A 21,754-nucleotide genomic window follows, 5' to 3' on the forward strand; every position below is an offset into this window, starting at 1 on the left:
GTTCAGAAAAAGTGAGGGGAAAAAAGCGATGTTTAAACATATTTACATAGTTTTATGGCAAGACTTTTAACCTAAAGGTTCATTTAAAATGTAGTTGAAGAATATACTGTATTTTGGAGGTAAAATATATTAAGTGCAAGGGCACTGCAGGGAGAGGGTCACAGTTCCCTTAATTTTAAGTGTACCTAGTGTCCAGTGAGCACTAATCCACTTTCAGTATTTAATAGCTCTTTGGTAAGTCCCTCACTGTCCTCTCCCTTTAAGGACAGCAAGAGAGACATTGCATCCACAGGTGAGCTGAATTGCTCTTTAGAGGTGACTTTATTTCCACTGGCTGTAATCAGGAGCCCATGGCAAGCAGGGTCCAAATTCCCGAGCCACACTCTTTTCTGCAGTTATCCTTTAAAGCATGACCTACTAGTCTGTAAAGAGACCTACAGACAGTAGTAAATGACTGGAAGCTTTAAAAATTTTCAAGGATTTATGTAATCCTAAAAGTTCACCAGAAGAAATAGAAAGGTAATATTAAGTCCAGTTTAAAACATAAAGCAAATTTAACTTCAAGATGAAATGTAAAACCCAACCACTTCTGGTTTTGCTCTTTTCTGTCCCCTTAGGAAATCTGTGCCTGATTCAGGAAGTCCTTTCCCTTCTCTTTTCTTTGTTTCAGCTTTATTTTTTTTCTTTCTCTGATTAAATAACAGGCTTTCTTTTCCCTTTAGCCTGCTGGAGGGCTTTAGCCATGTCTTTGGAGGAAGTGAAGGCTATCAAAAAGCTTATAACCAGAAAGTCAGCTTTTCCTCCTGTATTTAGGGCTGGAGGAATGATGACAGGAATGTTGTAAATTTGACAGACCAGTTTAAGCATTTCAATGGATAAACAAAGTTTTGGTGGAGGGAGTAAAGTTTGACTGTCTCACATGCTTTCCATGCTTAAGAGTTATTTCTTAGGCCTCCTTTGAGAGCATTAACAGCCTGTGGCAGGGAACTTTTTGCACAGTGTTTCCTCATCCCCAGCTGCAGCTCAAAATCATCCCTGAATTTCAAGACTTTATCGATCTTGTGGCCAAAACCCAGTTCTGGGCCACTGTTCATATGAAACCTGGTGCATGCTTTTTTCAGCATTCATCTAGGCCTCCCACTGATCGTCCCACTGTAGGAAAATCAAGAAAGGCTTCCCCATAAATATTTGATTTCTTAACAGCTATACCCTGCCTCGCTTCTCCTTCCTCTCTGGCATTGTGCACTATGCTTCTGCTCCAGGTGGAGCAGCCATCTCTGTGCAGACCAATTGTTAATTTGCATCTGGTCATTTATTTATTTTTTGCCTTATGCTAATGGTAATGTCTCATATCCCTTTAACAGAAAACATATAAATTGTCTCTGTCTTTTTCTGAGCCATCCCACAGGGACTCTCCTGAATTACAGCGCAGCTTAGTGTTGATTACTTTTTTATTTCTTCTCTTAGGAAATGGATAAAAGGTTTAAGTTCTGACACAAACAGGAAAACACACTAAGAGGATTTATCCTGAAGGCATCTACTCGTTAAATAGTGATGGAACAGTGACAGTCCATTTCCCACAAGGGCCAGAAGCTCCACCACTCTTTGTTCCCCCAGCCCTTGTATGACTAGAGACAGAATATCCTATCACAGGCTGTCAGATAGCTCCCAGAATATGCAACTTGGTGATCATAGGCTGAGGAGGGACTCACTGCCACTAGGAGCATGAAGAAGTTGGGTTTCAGAAGGACTCTGCTCTGCTCCTTTAAGGATAACACCAAGGCTTTATTCTGCTCTGAGGTAAGACTTGCAGAATTTACTAAATCAGTAACTTCTCAGGCTTCCAGACCCTGTTCCCTCCCTCTTGTTTTCTTAAATGAGGAGTGACAGGAGGGGGAGCAAGCTGTCAGAGTTATCACTAGTGGAATTTTCCAGCTTTACCAGGCAGGAAAGGGGGGGACAAAAAAAAAGATCCACTGTAGAAAAACAACTGTACACAATGCAAGCGAAAGCAACTGCAGGATGGGTATATGCAAGTTTTGCAGTGACTCGAGCTGTCTGAAAATACACCTCAAGAATCTATTAACGTGAACCTGTTTAAGGTTTTATTAACAAGGTGTGCTTCTGGGAAATTATACTCTGTTATAACACAATCTTTTCTCACTGTTTATTCTGTTTGAAAAAGTGTTTCACTGGAATAATGTTCCAGAGGGAGCAGAATCTTTACTTCATATTGGAATAATCACAGTTTTTCCTATTTTTGCTTTCATTTGATTTGAGGTCAAAAATTTGATGTTTTCAACTTTGCCTTCTGATGTCATATAGATGTTTATGATAATTATGTGCATTTCAACTCAGTGTCATGACCAGAGTCTTAACTTGTACAAGTAGAGCTCTATAGCTTACCTAGCTCTAAGGAAAGAAGAAACTTATGACTTATATCATTCCACAGGAGTAAAGCCAGGTCTGACAATTTAAGTGATGCTTTTGTACAGATTACATGGCTAAATGAGCTAAAGTGTTTCTACATTCACAAATACATTATCCTAATCCACATTTTTCAAATTGTGCTCAAATCTGGCTCAGTTCTGTACACTTGGCAGGCAGGGATTTGCAGGTAGCACAGACACTTTCCAGTGGCTGTTTTCAGTTTGAAGGTGCTTATGTCTGATAACCAGGTAAAAATCCAGGGCATGAGGGGACTGGTGGTGAAGAGCAGCTAAAACTGTAATGAAAACTAGTGATGGAAATTGGAGAAATTCAAGGGAGCTGGAAACTAGGACTTGCCCACATTGTTTTAAGGAAACTGGAAGCTTGATTATGTAGTCTAAATAAATGCAAACAATAGACCATCAATCCAGCACTCATGAATAGGATATCTCATCCCTCACAGAGGGATTCCAGGGGATTTCTCTCCTGCTAGCTGGCTGGCATGACATTCACAGTTCTTCATCTCCAGAGCAAACATCAGGAGCGTTTGAGGAGTTTCCTTTAGCAGTTCTTGCTCCATGTCAGTTTGCACACACTGAAATGGCCAGCGCAACCTTTCCTGTTCCAAAGTCCCCCTGCAGCAAAATATCATGAGCCGGGGTCATGACCATCAGCAGAAATAATACTCCTTGCCTTGGGGAAAACTGTTCAAGCATTTCTTCCCGTTATTCCCTCTGTAAGGGCAACACAAAGCCTATGCTGGGGATCAAAGGGAAGTCTGAAATGGCATCAGATGCTGCAGAGCAGCACAATATGATGATCACGGTCCAGTATGATGAGTACATAATAGATTTTAATTGACTTTGATCAGGATGAAAGAGCAAGTACTTCTTTTTACCCTTGTCAAACATGAAGTCTCACTGAAAGGAAATCCAGGCAACTAATATCCTTGGAGATTTGACTTTCACTACCTAGATTCTTAATTGAAAAAAGAATCAGATCAGCAGGATTATTGTAAAATTTCTACTGGACAGTTATAGTCCTAGCACTAATAGAGTTTCTTCAGCAAATACAGTGTCATTATAAGTCCCAGCAGTGTTGTCAGGATGGGAGATAGAGTTTACTGGCATAAATGATTGTCCAAACTGCTTTTTGTGATTTTGTGACTCCTTTTTCATATGAATGAAGAATTCTGAAGGATCTCCCATCTCGAGGTTTGCTCCTGTTCTCAGTGAAGGTGATCCTGTCTGTGCAATGAAAAGGCAGCTCACTTGAGTGTTAGGGCTTTTTCAGGCAGGGCTTTGCAGTGCAATTGCAAAGTGATTCCTGATTCAGAAAGTCTCTGTGAGACACAGAAATGTAGATGTTTCTAGATAGCTAGAAAATCTCCCCTGTTGATGCTTTTTTAAGATAATGACCAATTCTGATGAAAATTAACCTAGCAACTCTTAGCAACATTGTTTTTTCTTCAACTTTTAATTACTTCTTATTAGAGAGTCTCTTCAAATGTATTATTTTGGAAAACCTTAGGTAGTGAGTTGTGCATAATCATAATGATATAGCAGCCTCTTAATTTGACAGATCTTTCTCCTACCCAAATAATTCCAACTACTTTGAATAAAATCTGTTCATTTTTATCTTGAATTATGCTTCCATTAAACAACCGATTAATGTTGATCCCCTGGTTCATGCTGTAAAAAACATTCCATTTAATGTGTTATCTAGACTTTTTCACAAAGGCTTTTAGGAGATTACTAAAATATTCCCTCCCTTTGTTCCCATCTTTGCTGTATATTCATACATCTATGTATATGTGAGTATGAATCCGTATATATGTATAGTAATCTTCCCCTTAGGATATTGTGTATGTGTGCCATAAAGGAAAAGGAGATTAACGGTACAATACAATACAAACAGGCTGACTTTATGGCAGTCTTGCAAAAACTTCTGCCAAGCAAAAGAATAAATAACAGCTGTGATAATCAAAGCCAAATTTAAAAGATAAGGCTTGAATTTAGGTGGTCAAAATCCCAGAAAACTGGGCAAGCTTAATGCTCACTGAAAAAGAACTCCAGGACAAAGAGTGTAATGGTATACAATTAAGTTAAAGGCAAATTTTCAAAATTCTGCTTCTGTGACTTATAAGCGTAAATCAAAATTGATTTTGTGTGCAGGAGCATTTACTGTCCCTGTAAGTCCATAGGGTTTGTGCTCCTGAATCCTTCAGTCTTTTCTGAAAACGGGAGTTAGGTGACTGCCTGCCTTAGTCCCTTTTGGAAACATAATCTGTAGTCACCTAGAAGTCAGAAAAGATATGGGTCCAAGCAGTGGCTGAATACCAAACAGAGATACCAACTCAAAGCAAAGAATTAGAGGTACAAGCATGATTATTCTCCTGTTTTACTGCAAAGCCATATATCGTCTCTGGTTTGGATTAAACTCATGAAGATGTGTTAGCCTGTTCAAGATCCTGTGGAAGCATTTTGAATCAGTTGTAACTGACGTAAATATAGCCCTTGACTGGAAATCTTCCAGAGCGAGAGAGCTGCAACAGTTCAGCCAAGATGCATTATATCAAAAGCATGGATAAGTAATTTGGTGTCCTCGTGGGAAGGATAGCATTACAGCTTCACAACATTCATAAAGTGCCTGCACAGTGAAAGATCTAACACGATCGTTAAAAGATGGATGAATGCCCAGTGAATCTTCACCACCTATCATGGATCATGGCTCTTATCTAGGCAGGAGCAGGAAGAGGAGCATGTACTCACGATGACAGAGGGCACAACAACAGCTTAGTCGTACTCATTTGACGTGAGCATGTGAGCTTTCAAACATGATTTACAATGTTTGCATAGCAATATTAATTACTTTTTAGAGGCTAACCAGCCAAGAATATGTACAGAGTTGACAAAGCTCAGTTAGAAACTTCAGCCAAGCTCTGTAGGACTTACATAAGATTAGCAGTTCTATTACTCATGGTGGACCATAGCTTTAAGTCACGAACTAGCTCTTGTATTTTTAACTCTCTTCTGTGGCAAAGCATCTGTGTGATTTTAGAGATGTCACTTTACCTACATAATTCTTATTTGACATTTCTGTGGTCCCGTTATGATGAATTAGGTCTTGCCCATATAGTTAATTAAATGCTACAGGGAGTGATTGGGGTGTTTTTGTAGTTACCGAATTCTTGGTTCTGCTGTTATTATCCACTGCATGATGATTTGATATCTGGGTTCAGCCTCCTAGTCATGACTGAGGAGAACTCAACACAGCTTAAAAAGACAATTCTCCAAAGTCCTCTTTCCATTCTCCCAGTGCAACGTGGTGCAAACCCAGAAGAGCTCAGAATAAACCAGAACAAAATAGTAAATATCAAAATAACCAAGAGTAATCCCTTACTGTAAAAAATAGCCAAGAGTAAACCCTTACTGTAATACACAATGTCCACAAAAGGTGCTGTAGAACTTTCTAGCATGGTTCTGGGTCATCTAACATTTCTACTTCCCAGGAGATCATGAATGGGCATTTTACACCTACATTAAGATGTTTGATTGTCCCTCTATGTCTTGAGTCTTGAAGACTTCCTTCCAACAAGAGCTCATTTTCCTCAGAGATTTCCAAGAGCTACATCTTGCTCCCCCAGCATCAGTATTAAGACATTTAAACTTCCAAACCCTATGCACAAAACTAATGTGGCTGGCTTCAGCAGGGCTGTTCGCAGCATTCAGAATTACTCACATCACTGAGGAACTGCAAACAAAGGCACCATGTTTTGTAAATATTAGTGGTCTCTGTATCTCTAAGAGCTTCAGAAGCTGCAGTATATTTGAAAAGCTAGCTTTGAAATGCGTGGCATGCTGCAGCTTCCCTCAGAGTGCTCATGGATGAAATATTTGAGAAAAACCTCAAAAATAATATAATCAGGAGAAAAAAAGGTTGTTGAAGGAAACTGGAGAGCTGCTGTGCATCATGTACTATCCCATTTAAGAGGTGATTTTTCTTATTCTGTTCTTTGCCTTTTTTATGGGCATTGTAAAGAAGTGTAACTTAGTGAAACATTTCCAGCTCTCACTGGACTCCAAGTGGTTTGGAAGCATCGCTGATTCATTTGGCTCCTTACATAAAAAGGTCATGTTTTTCACAAGCACATAGTAGAAACATTTGAACACAAATTAGAAAAATACCACTTGAAATTTAAGGTGTTGCCTTGACAATTCCCATGAAGATGTTCCCTCTATCTCTTTAGCATAAGACTAGAAATCACTATAAGATCACAAAAAAAAATTTATACTCTATTGATTGGAATTGTATAGCTAAAGTATAAGAAAATGCATTGGGTTTGTTTTTTTTTTTTCCCTTTCCCTCTTCATTCCTCTGTTGAAGAGCTGAGAATATAATAAAATTAATTTGATTTTGTGGTCCATTTTTTCCTCTGAAAATGAGAATGCCTGCTCTTTGGAGACCTGTGATCTACTTGGTGTTCCCTGTCTGTTGAGCTTGTCTCCACCGAATTTTAGTTTCCACTCTTCATCTTCGGGTCTGCTCTGTCCTTTCTTATGGTTACATCTCTCATCATCTCACCATGAATTTTCATAGTACTGGTAATGCTACTAGACTCATCTGGCAACTCAAGAGGTTCTTACCAACACATTTCTGTACCTACATTATAAATGAAAATTCTCTAGAAGACGCCAATAGGAGTCTTCTACCAGTTTTTGCTTTAAATTCAGCTTTATGCTTACACAGTTATGCTTGTATAGTTATTGATGAATGGGAGAGGTTACCAAATAATATACTGCTATTTAATTTTAAAGTGAGTGAAATATCATTAAAATTTTGACGAAAAAGAAGATGAGTGAATTAGCAAGAAATTAGTTGTTCCTTGTCTCAGAGGAGATGGGAGGCAGAGCCAAGAAGATTTACTTCTGTTAATATTGCCTAGCTGTTTGGGATTTTTTAGTAATTTATTTTTTTAGAATGTGAAGTGCCTTGGTTGCTTTGACTCAGCTTTTTATAAATATTTAGAACTGAATGGAAAGAGGAGTTGGTGTGTGGCTTCTTCTGATAAGGAAATACGACAGTCAAATGCTGTTGGAGAAACATGTGGGAACACACCCATCAGCTTCAATCCCCATCCCTTCCCCAATGTGTGCCACAGAGGTATCACCTCCTCTCTGCACAGAGAGCCCTTATCAGCTGCCCGGCTTGTTCCACCTCTACACAAGGCTCTCACCCAGCCCAGAAACACTTCCTTTCTGGTAAATGGAAAAGGAAGGGAAAGAGGCAAGGTTCAGGGATGGCTGCAAACAGAGGGATGAAAAGGGAGATAGAGGTAGAGATGAGGCTTCATCTTGCCTCAAGTCACAGAATCACAGAATCATCTAGGTTGGAAAGGACCTTGAAGATCATCCAGTCCAACCATTAACCTAACATTGACAGTTCCCAACTACACCATATCCCTAAGCGCTATGTCAACCTGACTCTTAAACACCTCCAGGGATGGGGACTCCACCACCTCCCTGGGCAGCCCATTCCAATGCCTAACAACCCGTTCTGTAAAGAAATGCTTCCTAATATCCAGTCTAAACCTTCCCTGGCGCAACTTGAGACCATTCCCTCTTGTCCTATCACTTGTTACTTGGTTAAAAAGACACATCCCCAGCTGTTCAGGACATTGACAAGAGCCTCCATTGGTGTATTTTCCATCAGTTTCCAGCTGATCCATACCCATTTCGCTTCAGGCAGAAGTAGGAACATAGTGCTTTGAGATATTCTCCAAGATTCATATACATTGCTTTATTCATTGCCTGTTCTTTATCTACACTGTTTTATTAAGCAGTCTCATTAACAAAAGAACAGTCTATTTAGCAAATTTGGGACTTTCCAAAGTAACTCATACAATCTTTACCAATGTGCTTGAGTGGAAAAATTTTAAAAAAATGCACACATCTTGATTTTTATTTGGCTACAGCATTTTCCAGCAAATTTTTCATTCCTTCTGACTGATTCAGTATGACACAAGTACAATACACCATGGAAAATACAAGCTGAGAGTTCAGAATCGCCTGAGAGCCAGCCCAGAGCTGCCCAGAAAAATCTAAATGGTGGAAGTACATTTGCTCATGAAACTCTTGTGATTTGTAATAACTTCAATATTAGCAGTACCACAAAGAAGGGTGTTCTGAATTTAAACATAAGGGATAAATTAAGACAGTGAGGTTGTAACAGTTTATTACTATCTGAGAATCTGATCGAGGATTTTTATAGTGACAGCGTGAAGTTGCTCCCCATTCTGTCAAAAGATTTAAGAGTATCTTTGTCACATAAGTAATTTTTTCAATAAAATAACTTTAAAAGCTGTGTGTTGCTTAGCTTTAAAAGTTCAATGTGTTGCTTTACATTACTTCAGTCCAGTCCTGTGAATACTATTAAGCATGCTGTTCAAAATGTTTCCTCGTGAGTTGCAGGGTAAGCGATACCACTAATGACTAAAATGTAAATGAATATATTAGAGAGCATACATATTCATATTTTGTCACTCAACAATTGCCTTCTGTATACATTAAAACACATTTAAAGGAAAACCCACTAATTCACGAAAATAAGTACTGCTTGTTTGCTTAAGTCCTGAAGCATTTGAAAAAAGTGTAATGGGTGGAGCGGTGACATTTACTTAAAAGGGTGCATTAATTATAGGAAGGGAGAAAGTAATAGCTGGACTTCACTTAAAACTAAGCGCAAAGAAAACTCCAAAGACATCATATTGCATGACTTCAAGCTCCTGTTTAGTTTCCATGTTCACTCTCTAGAAGTATCTGACTCCCTTCATTGATTATGTCAGGAGCTTAAAGAGCTTACACTTGCAACGTATGTAGTTGCATCAGATACCTTTCAGTAGATAGTATGGTCCCGTTCTTTATGTAGTTACCTTAATCCAACCAAAATGACTGAATTTGTCTTTTGAAGTGTTTCAGAGAGAGAAAGTCCTACAAATATTGTGAGTTCCTTAATGATAATAATCATGCTGGTTGAAAGGATAGATCCTTTAGAATGATCTAAAATAAAAATAAGTATATCTTATTTCTTCCACAAGTGCCACATAAATGCTGGCAATGTTAGAAGCTGTACTGAAAGCTGCAGAAAGTTTGACCCCTTATGTTCAGTTTTTTATTGTGTGTGATGTCTATTTTAATATTTCTTTTTCTTTAGAAAATATAGTTTGTGCTTCTAGAGCCAAAAATCTTTTAACACTGTCCAGTTTTCATCATTTGTGGGTTTTACTTGGTTTACTTCTTTGCTTGTTGAACGATTTAAGCCTCATTGGAGCTCTCAAACCTGTGCATTTCCTCCAGTTTTAACTCTATCCTGTTGTGTTATAAATAATGAGTCTGGCTAAGTGTGAGTTGTTGACAAAGGCTTATCAATTTTATTCTGAGAGAAGATTCTGAATTAGTTCTGCACATTATCCTCTTCGTCCTAGAGTCCTTGGTATTTGTAGTTGTATACACATGCATGCATAGTGGTCTGACATACTCCAGTTGGCTTGAGATGATGCTGTCCCTCAGGAGTACTTACAGGGCTGTTGCCTACCTTAGAAGTGACACTGCCAGAGCAGTAGGAAGCAAAAGAGAAATACAGCTTTTCCACTGCCTTTGTGAGAGCTTCCTCACTATTACAGATAGGTGTCTGAGGAGGGACCAAGTGAATGCAGTGAACAGCATTAAAGTTCATGCAGTACCAGAGTTTAAACAGTATCTAATGCATTTGTGCTTCCTCCTCTCCTTTTCATTCATGTGACTCTGCTTTCCTTGCTATTTTGGGTAAGAGAGACACCAGGTATTTACTTGCACCAAGCTGCAGAATGAAATGTGTCTGCCTCATGCTTACCATGTGGCTTAACTGAGTAATTCAGGCCAAGGACTGGTAATGTTATAGTAGTAAATCCAGGTCAGCCATACACCTTGAGTTCAAATTCAGCCCAGGTGGAATTTGAAGGGTTTGCCTTGGATTTTGGGGTGCTCAGCTGCCTAGCAACCTTTCTGGGTGAGTGTCAGACAGCTGGAATTTTTGGAGGCATCTACTCAACATGAGTGGATAAATTGCATGGTGCATGCACAGAGAGCCCAACACTCCTGGAGGCCTTCATCAGCTCTGAAGCATATGTACAATGAACTGTCACATCCAGTAGGTTCAATGCTCAAACACAAATCATTTGTACTGTACACGCACAATAGATCAAACATTTCCTGGAAAAATGGGATTTCCTAAACCCACAGTACACGGCCCACATGCCTATGCTTCTTCCTGAAAAACTTTGGTCTTCCCTAGATACATGGATTTGTTTCACATGAAAGCAATTGGACTTCAGCAAGCACCAACAGAACAAAAGAATTTGTCACCTCTAACAATAAAAATGTATTGGAAATGTTTATGATGTTTCAATTGGCTGTTCACAACCAGATTTTGCCTGCTGTAGGCCATATTCAGATGCTTCTTATCTTGCCCAAACCCATTGAAAATTACATCTAACATATCCTGCCATGCTCTGCCCATGTCCTTAAGTCTTCATCATTCAAAACTAGCTTATCCTGCTTCCTCTTTATGCATATGAAAAGAATTCTTTTCCAATTCACTTAAAAAAAAAATGGTTAACAGAACATACTCTTGTTAGTGTTAATCATTTGGGAATCCCTGGTGCCCTTTAGGAACAGCCTTGTTAGGAGAACGAAGACAAAATAGAGTCCCTTTCAGATTTTGACAGACACACTGAAGCCATGCAGTGCACTGTCTCTTTCGCACTGGGCCAACACTGAACTGATGTGATTGCCAGCATGGAGGAGAGGTCTGGGTCATGTCCCCAAAGGTCATCGTTGCTAGCAGGCAATACCTAGAGATTATATTCCCTGCACTCCCCTAGCTCAAAGGGTCTGATTGTGAGAGTCTTCACATTGAAACGCACAAACAGAGAGAGATTCTTCTGCAATCTCCATACTCAGCTGCGGAACGGTCACAATGTGGCCCTTGTTACAGACAGGGGACTTCCATACCACTTACGAAAAGGTTGCGTAAGAGAGAGCTGAAGAACACAAGGTGAAATGCATTTTTAAATGCTGGCAGGTAACACTGGTGTGCAAACTCTACAGCTGAATCTCCTAGCTCCTGTTAGTACCTTGATGAATTGCAGACAATTTATAAATAAATAAATAAACTAAATTCTTTTAATTCTTTTAAATCTTACAAGTCTTTAAATCTTAAAACTCATTAAACAAGTCCTTTTGGTCCAAAAAATGTTTGTGGAGACAGAAAAACATCATTAGACATAAAATTAATAGTTGACAGAAGCATATTTTGTGGAATGTTTTGTAGAATACAAAGACATGCAAATTACTGAATTCCTGTGTTTTCAAGTCTAGCTGATACAGTAAGGTGATAACAGCTAATATTCAAACCCAGCTTTGTAACAGAGCAATGAAATTCATATGATTTTGGAGTTCTGCTAGTCAACAGGATGAGAAAATTATTAATGAAATAAAATCTTATCCTGCTTCTCACTCAAACACTCTGTTATAAGGGGGGCAGGGTGACACCTCTGTGAAATCAATGAGCATGATAGGTTAAACATTTGCTATGTTAGATGTTAGAGAAAGAACAGGGAAACTTTAGGATCCAGTGCCTACAACTTGCCTAACATCTGCAAGATGATCAGAAACAGAAGTGTGCAGATGGAGTTGGGGGGATATTGTCTGAGATATACCCCTTTCTGTGAGCTGAAGCCACCAAACATGGAGAGAAGGAAACAAGCAGACAGCAAACTGTGCTGGAACAGGGTCACCAGGAAGGAAACAGAAGATGAGAGATTAGGGGCAAGAGTGAACTGTGCCATGAACTGTGCACAGAAATGTTATTTCCAATTGCTGGACTCTTCCTTTGTCTGGAATTTGTACACCTTTTAAAAAAAAAAAAAAAAGATAAATATTGGCACATGACTGATTCGTAACATTTCAGAACAGAGAAAAATGCAATTCTTGATAAAGAGGAATAATTTTTTTTCCTTATCAATGCAAGTTACCATCCCCTTTCTTTACACTTTGGAAGAGCAGAGCAGAGAAAGGGTAACTGGTTTTTTGTCAGAAATTGGTGAATCATTATGATAAACTGAAGGATAGAAAGATCTGGGTACAGGAAACAACACTGTACTCTGCCACTGTTGTATTTTTCAGGCACTACTGACTTCACTGGATTAAGTAGCTATACTGATAGAATGATTGCAATATGATAAGGTGGATCTTACTCCTAAAATGACCAGGAGAATTTGCTTCCTCCATCTTCCCCATTCCTATAAATGTGACTAATTGTCATGAAGCAGGTTCAGGACCCACTGAATGAAATGAAGCATAATGAGCCACAAAAGTAAGATGATCTCCTTAAACAAGGATTAAATGCTAGTTGTAACTACAGGATAGCTTTATTGCTCCCATTTGTTTTATGGATTCTTTACCACCATTACTTAATTAAACTGAAAACACAAGCCTGGCTTTATCATTAGTCAGACTGAGCAATCATTAGGTGCCACTGAACCAGTTCTTTGTGTGATTTGACAAACCTTCACTTTGGGGATAGGATAAGAATTGAATTTGGCTTGGCTATCCTGAAACTGATGTGCTGTCAGACCCTGAAGAACACACTTCTGCACGCTATACAGAATATAAAATAAAGCTTTAGTAGGCCTGGTTTGCTATTGCATTTCATCAGCATCATAAACATACACCAGGGCAAAGCCAGAGTCAAACACAGTTGAATCAGCCTCCTTGTGCCCTGTGGAAATACCCCGCTTCTTTGGAAAAATCTTCCCACAGAAAGCTTTCTATGTGATATCATCATATTTCTCCTTACTGGTACTCTTTAACCCTTTCTTCTGTGACCAATATCGAGTAATAGAGGTGTTCTTCGATAATATTGCATGTTGTAGTATACTTTTCCCTTCTTTCTTTTTCTTTTGTTTTTCAAGGGTTTGGGTTTGTGGGGTTTGTGTCTGTATGGCCTTTTTTTTTTTTTTAATTCCACCCTGAAAACGATTTCAGCTTGTTCAGTGGAGTCACTGCAATTATTGCTCAGTGCTTTAAGGTTCATCCTTCTCTCCCAGAATTTTCCATCTAGGAAGCCAGGATCTCAGATTCCCCCTGTGTTTCATTTAGTCAGCCTTTCAGATTAGCTCACCGTTGCCCGTGTGTGTGAGGGAACAAATGAAACTGAGCATGATCTTCATGATTACTACTTACCTTAACAAGATTGGTTTTCAAATTTTCTGTAAGAACAACAGATTAGACTCAGTGAAAATATTTTATTCTTGTAAACTTCTCTACAGACACTGAGAAAAAGAGCAAACAAGCCAGAAAACCTTGAGGGTAAAAAAGGTATCAGGAACACAGGTTTTCTGCTAGGAGAGTTCACAGATGACAGGCAAGCTGGGCTTGTTGAGCTATTTCTGAGACAGGCACGCAGCTTGCTGAGTCAATGCTCATTCAGTGTTCTTCAAGAATGAATTAAAAGCAGTGAAGAATATGCTTTACTTCCTCCATAGGATTTTTTTTTCTCCTAAAACTGTTTTGAGCAGCTTTGACTGGAGGAAATGGAGACAACAACCATTATCACATAAAAGCAAGACCACTTCCTCCAGGACAAAAGCCACAGGTATATGGGCCAAAACAGCAGCTGGAGGTCTTTTCAAACACATGAGTTTTTAATAGGCAGGCTCAGAATAATTGCAGAAGTTTCATACCAGACCACCTGGAAGCAACCTTCAGCTGTTTACCAATAAGGATAAAGCACCTCTGCCTAACCTCTCCTATTACAGGAATTTTACACAGCTTGATTTAATCTGGGATGAGATAATAAACCTCATATAAGAGGTTCTCAGGAGACTTTGTTCAGCTGTTTTTCCAAATAAGCTCCGTATTGTTAATATTGTTGTAAATGCACATTAATTACCCAGGAACCTTAGACGTATTTGGTAAAGCTGGTTGTCACAGCAGTTGTTGCCATGCTACGTGGTCTGTTTTGCATTTAGCTTTTTGGTATGGTAATATTACAAAATAGCATACTCACTGTGGGGAGAAAAGAAACAACCCGCTAAACTTCTTTCTTCCTAATATGGTGAAATAAAAAGCCTTGGTTCGAGCTAGCTGAAGTGCTGATGGAGCCAAAGCCCAAGGATCAGTCTGGTGTGGTGCATGAAGAGCACAAGGGTCATGGTCAAGATTCACACTGGGAGGGCAGAAAATGTTTGAATTCCCTGACCATGACTAAATGATGGGAGTCGGTGACGTTATCAGGGAAAAAGTCCTCTTCTCATCCCAGCACGTGTTTGATTCCAGACTGGCAAGAGCATTCCTTCCTACGATTGCTGGTGTGGGTGCTCTGGGCTGTGCTATATAGCAGATGTAGGGACTTATTTTTCACAAAGCTTTATATTAAGCAGGGATATGAATTGCAGAGTGGGCAACAGCATGGGGATCTCAGACAGATCCCTGAGACAAAGAGAAGGCTGGTGAGGGACAGGCTGTGGCAGGAGAATGGGCACTCACTGCATGCCTGACACCAGGCCTTGGTGACTCTCTGCTTGTACGGTGTCCAGGATGAAGGGGCCCCAAATGCCATTAGAGTGCCAGGAAGTTTTGTCTTTTTCTTTATTTGTGTTCACTATCACCTTTCAAACAAAAGAGCACAGCTTTTCACAGCAGTAAGCAATTGGCCGGTGGGAACTGTTTTCCCTGTCCCCACCAGCTCCCAGCCGGAGAGATGAGGTTTTCTGGCTGCTTCTCAGGGGTTCTGCTTCTGCTGATGAAAACTTCTGCCCGGAGACACTTGGTACAGTATTAACTCATGATATTTAAGTCCTGTCAGACTTGTTTTTTTTTTTTTCCTTCCTGTTGCTGGGAAGAGAAATAGGTGAATACATAACACAACAGAGGCCAACACATCCAGATACATAATTCCAGTAATTATGATTTATCAGGTACCTCAGTCATCTGAGGCTTTGCAAACAAAAGCCAACTGAAACACGTCTCCCCAGAGGGAGAGCTACGTGGAAAGCACTCAGATAGCTTTAACCACAGTTTTGTCACAAATTCTTCTCAGATTTGGTGACTGTGGCTTGTTCTAATTAAAACAGTAACAGTTTCAGCACTGGGTTTAAAAGCAAACAATCATTTGCTGTTTATGAGGAAAAAAAGGGTAGAAACACTGAAGGTAGCATTTCTCTTCCTGGAGGACATGTGTCTCCACAGCACCATACCACATTTTCTTCTGCTGAAATATACTCACCTATTAGAAAACTTTGCTTCCCAGCAGCTGACCAAGAGCACATGGGTAGGTTTGGCAGCTGAATCATCCGTATTACACCTCCCTGTGTTCAAAAAGAGGCAAAGGCCTGAGCTTTGTCTTTTTAAAGCACTGATATTGTCCACAGCTGGATTTATTGTGCCTCATTGTTTCCACCACAGCTCCCCAACCTGGAGCTCAGACCTAACCCAGAAGGGGTTGCCTGGGACCACCCAGATGAAGCAAGGAGGCTCCGGGAGCCTCAGGGAAGCAGCCAGAGGATGTCCCAGAGGTAGCAGCGCAGAGCAGGAGAAGCATGTCCAGTCGGGTTTAGTAAATAATATATTGTTTATACATCCATTACAAAAACTTTGACAAGGAGGGAAATACTGAAAAGGAAGTATCTTTTTTTTTAGTGGAGTAAAAGTGATGCCTGTGGTTTTAAACAAAGGCCTGTTGGCAGGATGATGCCATAAAGAAAAGGAAGAGAAAGGGAAACTGCATTTGAATTAATTCAGATAAGTGAAGGCCAGAAGACCTTATGACAAAATTTTCCATTAATTCCTGTAGTCTAGCTCTCTGCCATAATTACGTTACCTCCTGACTCCTTTCTACAAATATTGTTGTGGTTATTATTACTGTTTACTGTAACTACTGTAATTACACTTACAAAAGCTGCTTACCCATAATAATGCAAAAGAGCAAAGCCAGACAAGACTTTCATGGTGGGTGTTTTATAAGAATTTGAATAAACTTGTATAACTGTCTTCAGCTGCAAGAATTTATAGTGGGAAAAGACAAGAACAAAGGAGTAAGGAACAAACTTCTTTGTTTTGATTCAATCACTGTATTGAATTGTAACTTGAAATTTGTTTTTTAGTGAATCATAATTTTTTTTGAACCTGTGATCAAAACCTTCTGTTTGGCCTAAAACATACTATTTCATTTCAAAGACAAATTTTCTTAAGATTTCTTTTATTTTAATTTAAGAAAAAATGAATTATTTTTAAAAGGGTTTTCAAATAAAAGGTAATTGTTCTTCTGAAGCAAAATATTTCAAGTTTTTAATTCTTTTCCGGAGCCAAGACAAATTTGCAAAATATTTTAGTGTTCCCAAGTCTGATTATTTTTCCCCAAAGACGTTTGCACTGAAACATTTCAGTCAGTAAGCAAAAGAGGAAGGTATAGAAAGAGAAACTGAGGCACAAAGAAGTTAAAATACTTTTCCAGTGTCTCATTAGATGGATATCAGTGTTAGAAATAGAAGTTGCACCTCCTGAGTCCCTCTCTGGGGCGTAAAACACTAAAGAACATTAAAGAGATAAATTATTAGATGCAAAATAAATTTCCAGCCATAACTGTTATGAGCAAGAGATCATGAAGACTACCTGAACTGTGTACTTTGCCTCCAACATCTTGTTCCCTGCTCCATGGTATGGTCAGAGTTGAAGCCCTAGCTGCATCCTCCGTCTGCATGGTACAAGTTAGCATGATAGAAAGATATTTTTATTTTCTTCGCTATGTCTTTTCAGAAAGTCTCTCCCTCGTTGTCGAAGAATTAACAGGATGCTTTCCAACGAGTCGGCACCTCCTCCTGCATTCGGTCGCTCCAACTCACAGGCCTCTATGGACAGCACCTCCATGGAGGACTTCTGGTGTGAAGTGGAGAGCATCAAGGAGAGCAGCGAAGATGGATCTGAAGAAGCAACGCTCTTGGAGTTCAAACCTGCTGATGGTGAGCACACAAACACAACTTCTTCCTCACACCTTGTCTTTGCCTCATCTCTTTAATCATGCCCTGATCTCCCTTCTCATGTCACCCAGTATGAGCAAAAGTACTAGGCTGGGTCTATGATCATTGTAGCTCCACTTCTGAACATCACAGTCAATGTACAAACCATCACTGGAAAGAAACAATAATTTGGTCTGGTTTATACAATGGGGCTGGTAATTTACTTCTGAATTAAGTTTTTTTGCACTGATTTTATTTGTGCTTCAGGAGGACAGGTATGGTGTGATTCAGAAAAAAAGAGGCACTAAATGAAAAGTCCATCTCCAGCATTAAATAAACTAAACCAAAACATATAAAAGGACCAAAATATTCATTTAGTATACTGGAATTTTCAATTTTCTGGCTTTTGGTAGGATATAATGCAGAAGTTATGAAAGTCTTGAAGCAGTTTTCGTTAGATACTGTTTGGTGCTGTCAGTAATTTGATAACTGTCTGTTTCTCTGAGATTGCCCAATTTAGATATAATTCAAGGAGAGATTAGTTAAGTCTGAATATGGATGCTGCACCATTCAGACTCCCCAGTTGTCAAAATTAATTCATCATTTATACAAATTATGCTGAAGATATTACTACCTCATTCTGTTACTTTGTTTCCTCCTCTCCTTTTTTCATAATGTATTTGGAAAAACATGTAATAGTCTGCACTAGCTTGTTGCAATGCAGCTTTGTGTTAGAGGATTTGATAAGATCTAGAACAGCAGTTCTCATTTTTTCCAGTTATGACCCCACTTACAAATGCATTATATTGTGCAACACAAAATACCAGGTGTTACTATAGGATGAAACCAAATTTCTTTTGAGGTCATGACCCACTGATAACTGCTGCAACCCTTTTGTGGGTCATGGCCACTAGGCTGGTAACTGCTGATCTAGGGATAGATTTTGAAACAAAGGTGTGTTCTTTCCATAAAATTATTAACACACATGACGATGTATTTTTCTTACTTTGACGTGCAATGGGATGTCATTAACTCTGCTACCAGGAAAAAGGGTAAAAAGGGGGGAAAAGTACTACTTTATTAAGCAACCAAATATGTAATCAGCCATGATAAGTATCCCACACAGAGGTATCTAGCTCCAACCATGTACTGCTTCCATGGGGAGCACCTCCCACTCACGAGTTCCCAGTAGGGCTCTCCTGGAAGCAAAAGAAGACCTCTGTTCACCAGAAGTCTCGATTTGCTATGAGGGTTATGGTCTGGCAGTTTAAATCCAAAGTGCACTTCTTTGTGCTGGCCTGTGGTCTCAAATAAAAATAGATCAAGGTGTAACATTGAAACTTTATGGTTATTGTTATGGGAAGGCAGAAAAACAATCTGCCTCAATCAGTTTGACCGTATCGGGAAAATTCCTGTCTGATCATGCTCTCTAGCTCGGACACCGCAGAAAGAGCTTGTTAATCTCTCAGTGTCTCCTTCATGCAATTGTCAGCATGAACTGGGTGTCCCTGACTTGCCTGCACAGCCAAGGAATATCACATACCTGTGAGTTACCAAGCTGGGTAAGTTGGTAGGACAAGGTAATTACAGGAACCCATTTTCCCTGTTCTCAGAAACTTTTCCATGAGTTTCATCACTGCTGAGCTAAATCTTCACAACAGTGCAAACGCTGCTGCAGCCTCATGTTACCCTTTGTCTGATTACACCTCATTACATTGCATTGATTTTTTCCTCTCTGTCCTGAATTAAATATGAGACCACAAGGTAAAATATAATACATCTTCACACTTCATTTACCTTCATACTGTTGTTTTAAACACATATATATTGCATACACCCACACACAACCAGGCAGTGCTTGTCCTAGTTATTAACTTCAGGAATATATTCAGTCTGGGATTATAAATCTTGAAAATAATAGTGAGTTCTATTAAGCTTCTAATAGGATAATACTCCTTGCTGAGGATCAAAACACTGAAAATCAATGTGGAAGTCTCCAGGGCAAAATAGAAACAAATATTCATCACCCTTCTGAGATGTCTTTGAGAGGAAGAGATGCAGAATCCTTAAGAAGGAAGCCAAGGGGTGATAGCAGCCAGGCACCACTGATATTGTCAAAACCACAATGCTTTTTTTTTGCCAGACCACATGTGCAAGGGGAAGACATCAGCACACTTATTATGTTGACATTAGTAACTATAGTCAAGAAAGAACAGAAGATCATAGCAAGTGATATAAGGGATGAAAATGTAGGGGAAGAGGAAATCATGGGGTATTTAAGATGGCAGTGATGTGCAGAACTGCTTTAAAACTTGGTGTCACAAGGCTGGGATGCTGTGAGTTATTTGAGGTTATATCTGAAATTCAAAGAAAGGTACAGGCACACCTCTTTCCTAACAAACTCTATGAGAAAAAGAGAATTACCAGCCAGAGGGAACGCTCTTGATTATCTGTTTGTCTTCTGGTGGCACAGAATCAGAGTATCAAGACCCTGCTGTATAAGTAGCTATCACTACAAAAATAATGTTTTGTAAAACAACATGTTTTTCTTTTAGCCCTTATTTAAACCTACGTGTCATAAAATTTTGAGGGGTTTTTTAATGCAGAAGTTCCTTCTCTTTAATAGTTTTACTCCTCTGGTTGTTGTCATTATTTCTTAGTCTATTGTTTGTCAGTGGTTGGAACAGGAAAGGGCAAAAGCCAGAGAAAACAAGTCACAGGGGTGGCTGGTAAGCAGGCAGAATTTCATGTATGCTCTACTATTTTTCATAGCATCAAGAAAGCCAAGTTTGATTAAAAAGTAAATTATTGGAAAGAATATGTCAGGACAAAAGCCAAAATGAATATAATTAAGAAACAGAAACATGAATGGATGTGGCTAGAACAGTGGCACACAGAAATGAAAGAGACCTTGTTAGAAGGAAGATTGAGGACGGCAGAGAACCACTGGTTCAAAGCTTACAAAGAAGGGAAAGGAACAGCCTGTCATCCTGTCTGTGGATAGAGAAAGAATTGGAGCTGAGACAGCCTGATTTATGGGATGTAGGGCTGGTCACACCCCTGTCTAATACAGATCAGGGGTTTTAGAAGCAGATACTTTTGCAGAGCTTTGTGAAGAAACAACAGTTAACAATGAAGTCAGTGATGGCACATGTGTAAGATGCTTTCACTTGTCTCTACAGTCCAGTCCTGTAATTTTCATTTTTGTGCATATAAGTGCCAAAGTGCAACAAACTGCTATCTGTCAATCTGCCTGCAATCTGATGTCAAGAAAAGGCAATAAAGGAAGAGTGAAAATACCAACCTGCCATTAAGACCAGTGCTGGGACAAGAGCAATAAGTGTACTGACTAGTTGTTTTATAGAACATGCTGCAAATTAACCCATTTCCTGTTTGACGTGTTTATTTGTAATACCTCTCCTTCAGTCAAAGCTGGAATGCAATTAATGTCTTGTCTCAAGCAGTATACTGCTGAGCTAGGATTGTTCTCAGAACTAAAAGGAAGGCCCTCAAAATCTCCTTATGTGAAGACAGATTTTAAAAGGCTTTGACTGTTTACTTTAAAAAGCAGAAAAATAAAAAAACAATGACAGCAAAATTTAAAATTACTAAATGATTTAGCAAAAGTAGATTGGGAGCTTCTCCCTGTCCTACAGTGTCAGGGGATATTCATTTAATGTAACAGGTAGCTGGAACCCCTGTATTGGCTTTGCATGGCAAGATGGGGGGGGGGGGGGGGGGGAGCAGTTCTACAGGTGTGGCATTGTGAGAAGGTGCCAGAAGCTTCCCCCATGTTCAATAGAGCCAGGAAAGAAAATACTTTTTCACAGAGTGCATAATCTCACTATGGAACCAGCTGTCATGTTAAACCAGTTGAGAAGAAGATTGAACAGAATTCAAGAAATATTAGTCACTAATGCTGCGGTGTAGAGTGCTATCCAGTCTTTAATTATTAGAAATCAGTATGATACCTAGCATGTAAGAATAGCTATTTTTGCATCTTCCACCCCTATCTGGCCTCTTTGATACCTACCCCTACCTGACCCTTGCTCTTTAGTGAGAAGCTCCAGCTCTTAATCAGCTTGTTCAAAACAGGCTATTGCACTAAGTAGACATCAAGCTTCTATCAGTGTGGCATCTTCACTAGGTGTCTGATTACCAGCTGACTCTGTCATCTCAAATATCATCCTTAGTGTGCAAATACATTATTCTGTTGTATACGCCGCTTCAGTATTTTTGTTTATTTTAATGGGAATACCAGTTTAATTT

At 39.4% G+C, this 21,754-nt stretch overlaps 1 protein-coding gene across 2 annotated transcripts in view; it reads left to right on the plus strand.

The window, feature by feature from the left end:
• ARHGAP28 (Rho GTPase activating protein 28) overlaps positions 1-21,754 on the plus strand; it is a 74,077-nt gene that overhangs the window by 24,782 nt on the left and 27,541 nt on the right. For both annotated transcript variants that reach the window (XM_074821616.1, XM_074821624.1), the window contains one exon: positions 17,286-17,488. In XM_074821616.1, the coding sequence (XP_074677717.1) occupies positions 17,286-17,488 (203 nt within the window). The remainder of the gene's footprint in view (positions 1-17,285; positions 17,489-21,754) is intronic.

This window comes from Strix aluco, chromosome 1, assembly GCF_031877795.1.
Source record: "Strix aluco isolate bStrAlu1 chromosome 1, bStrAlu1.hap1, whole genome shotgun sequence".
Taxonomy (NCBI): Eukaryota; Metazoa; Chordata; class Aves; order Strigiformes; family Strigidae; genus Strix; species Strix aluco.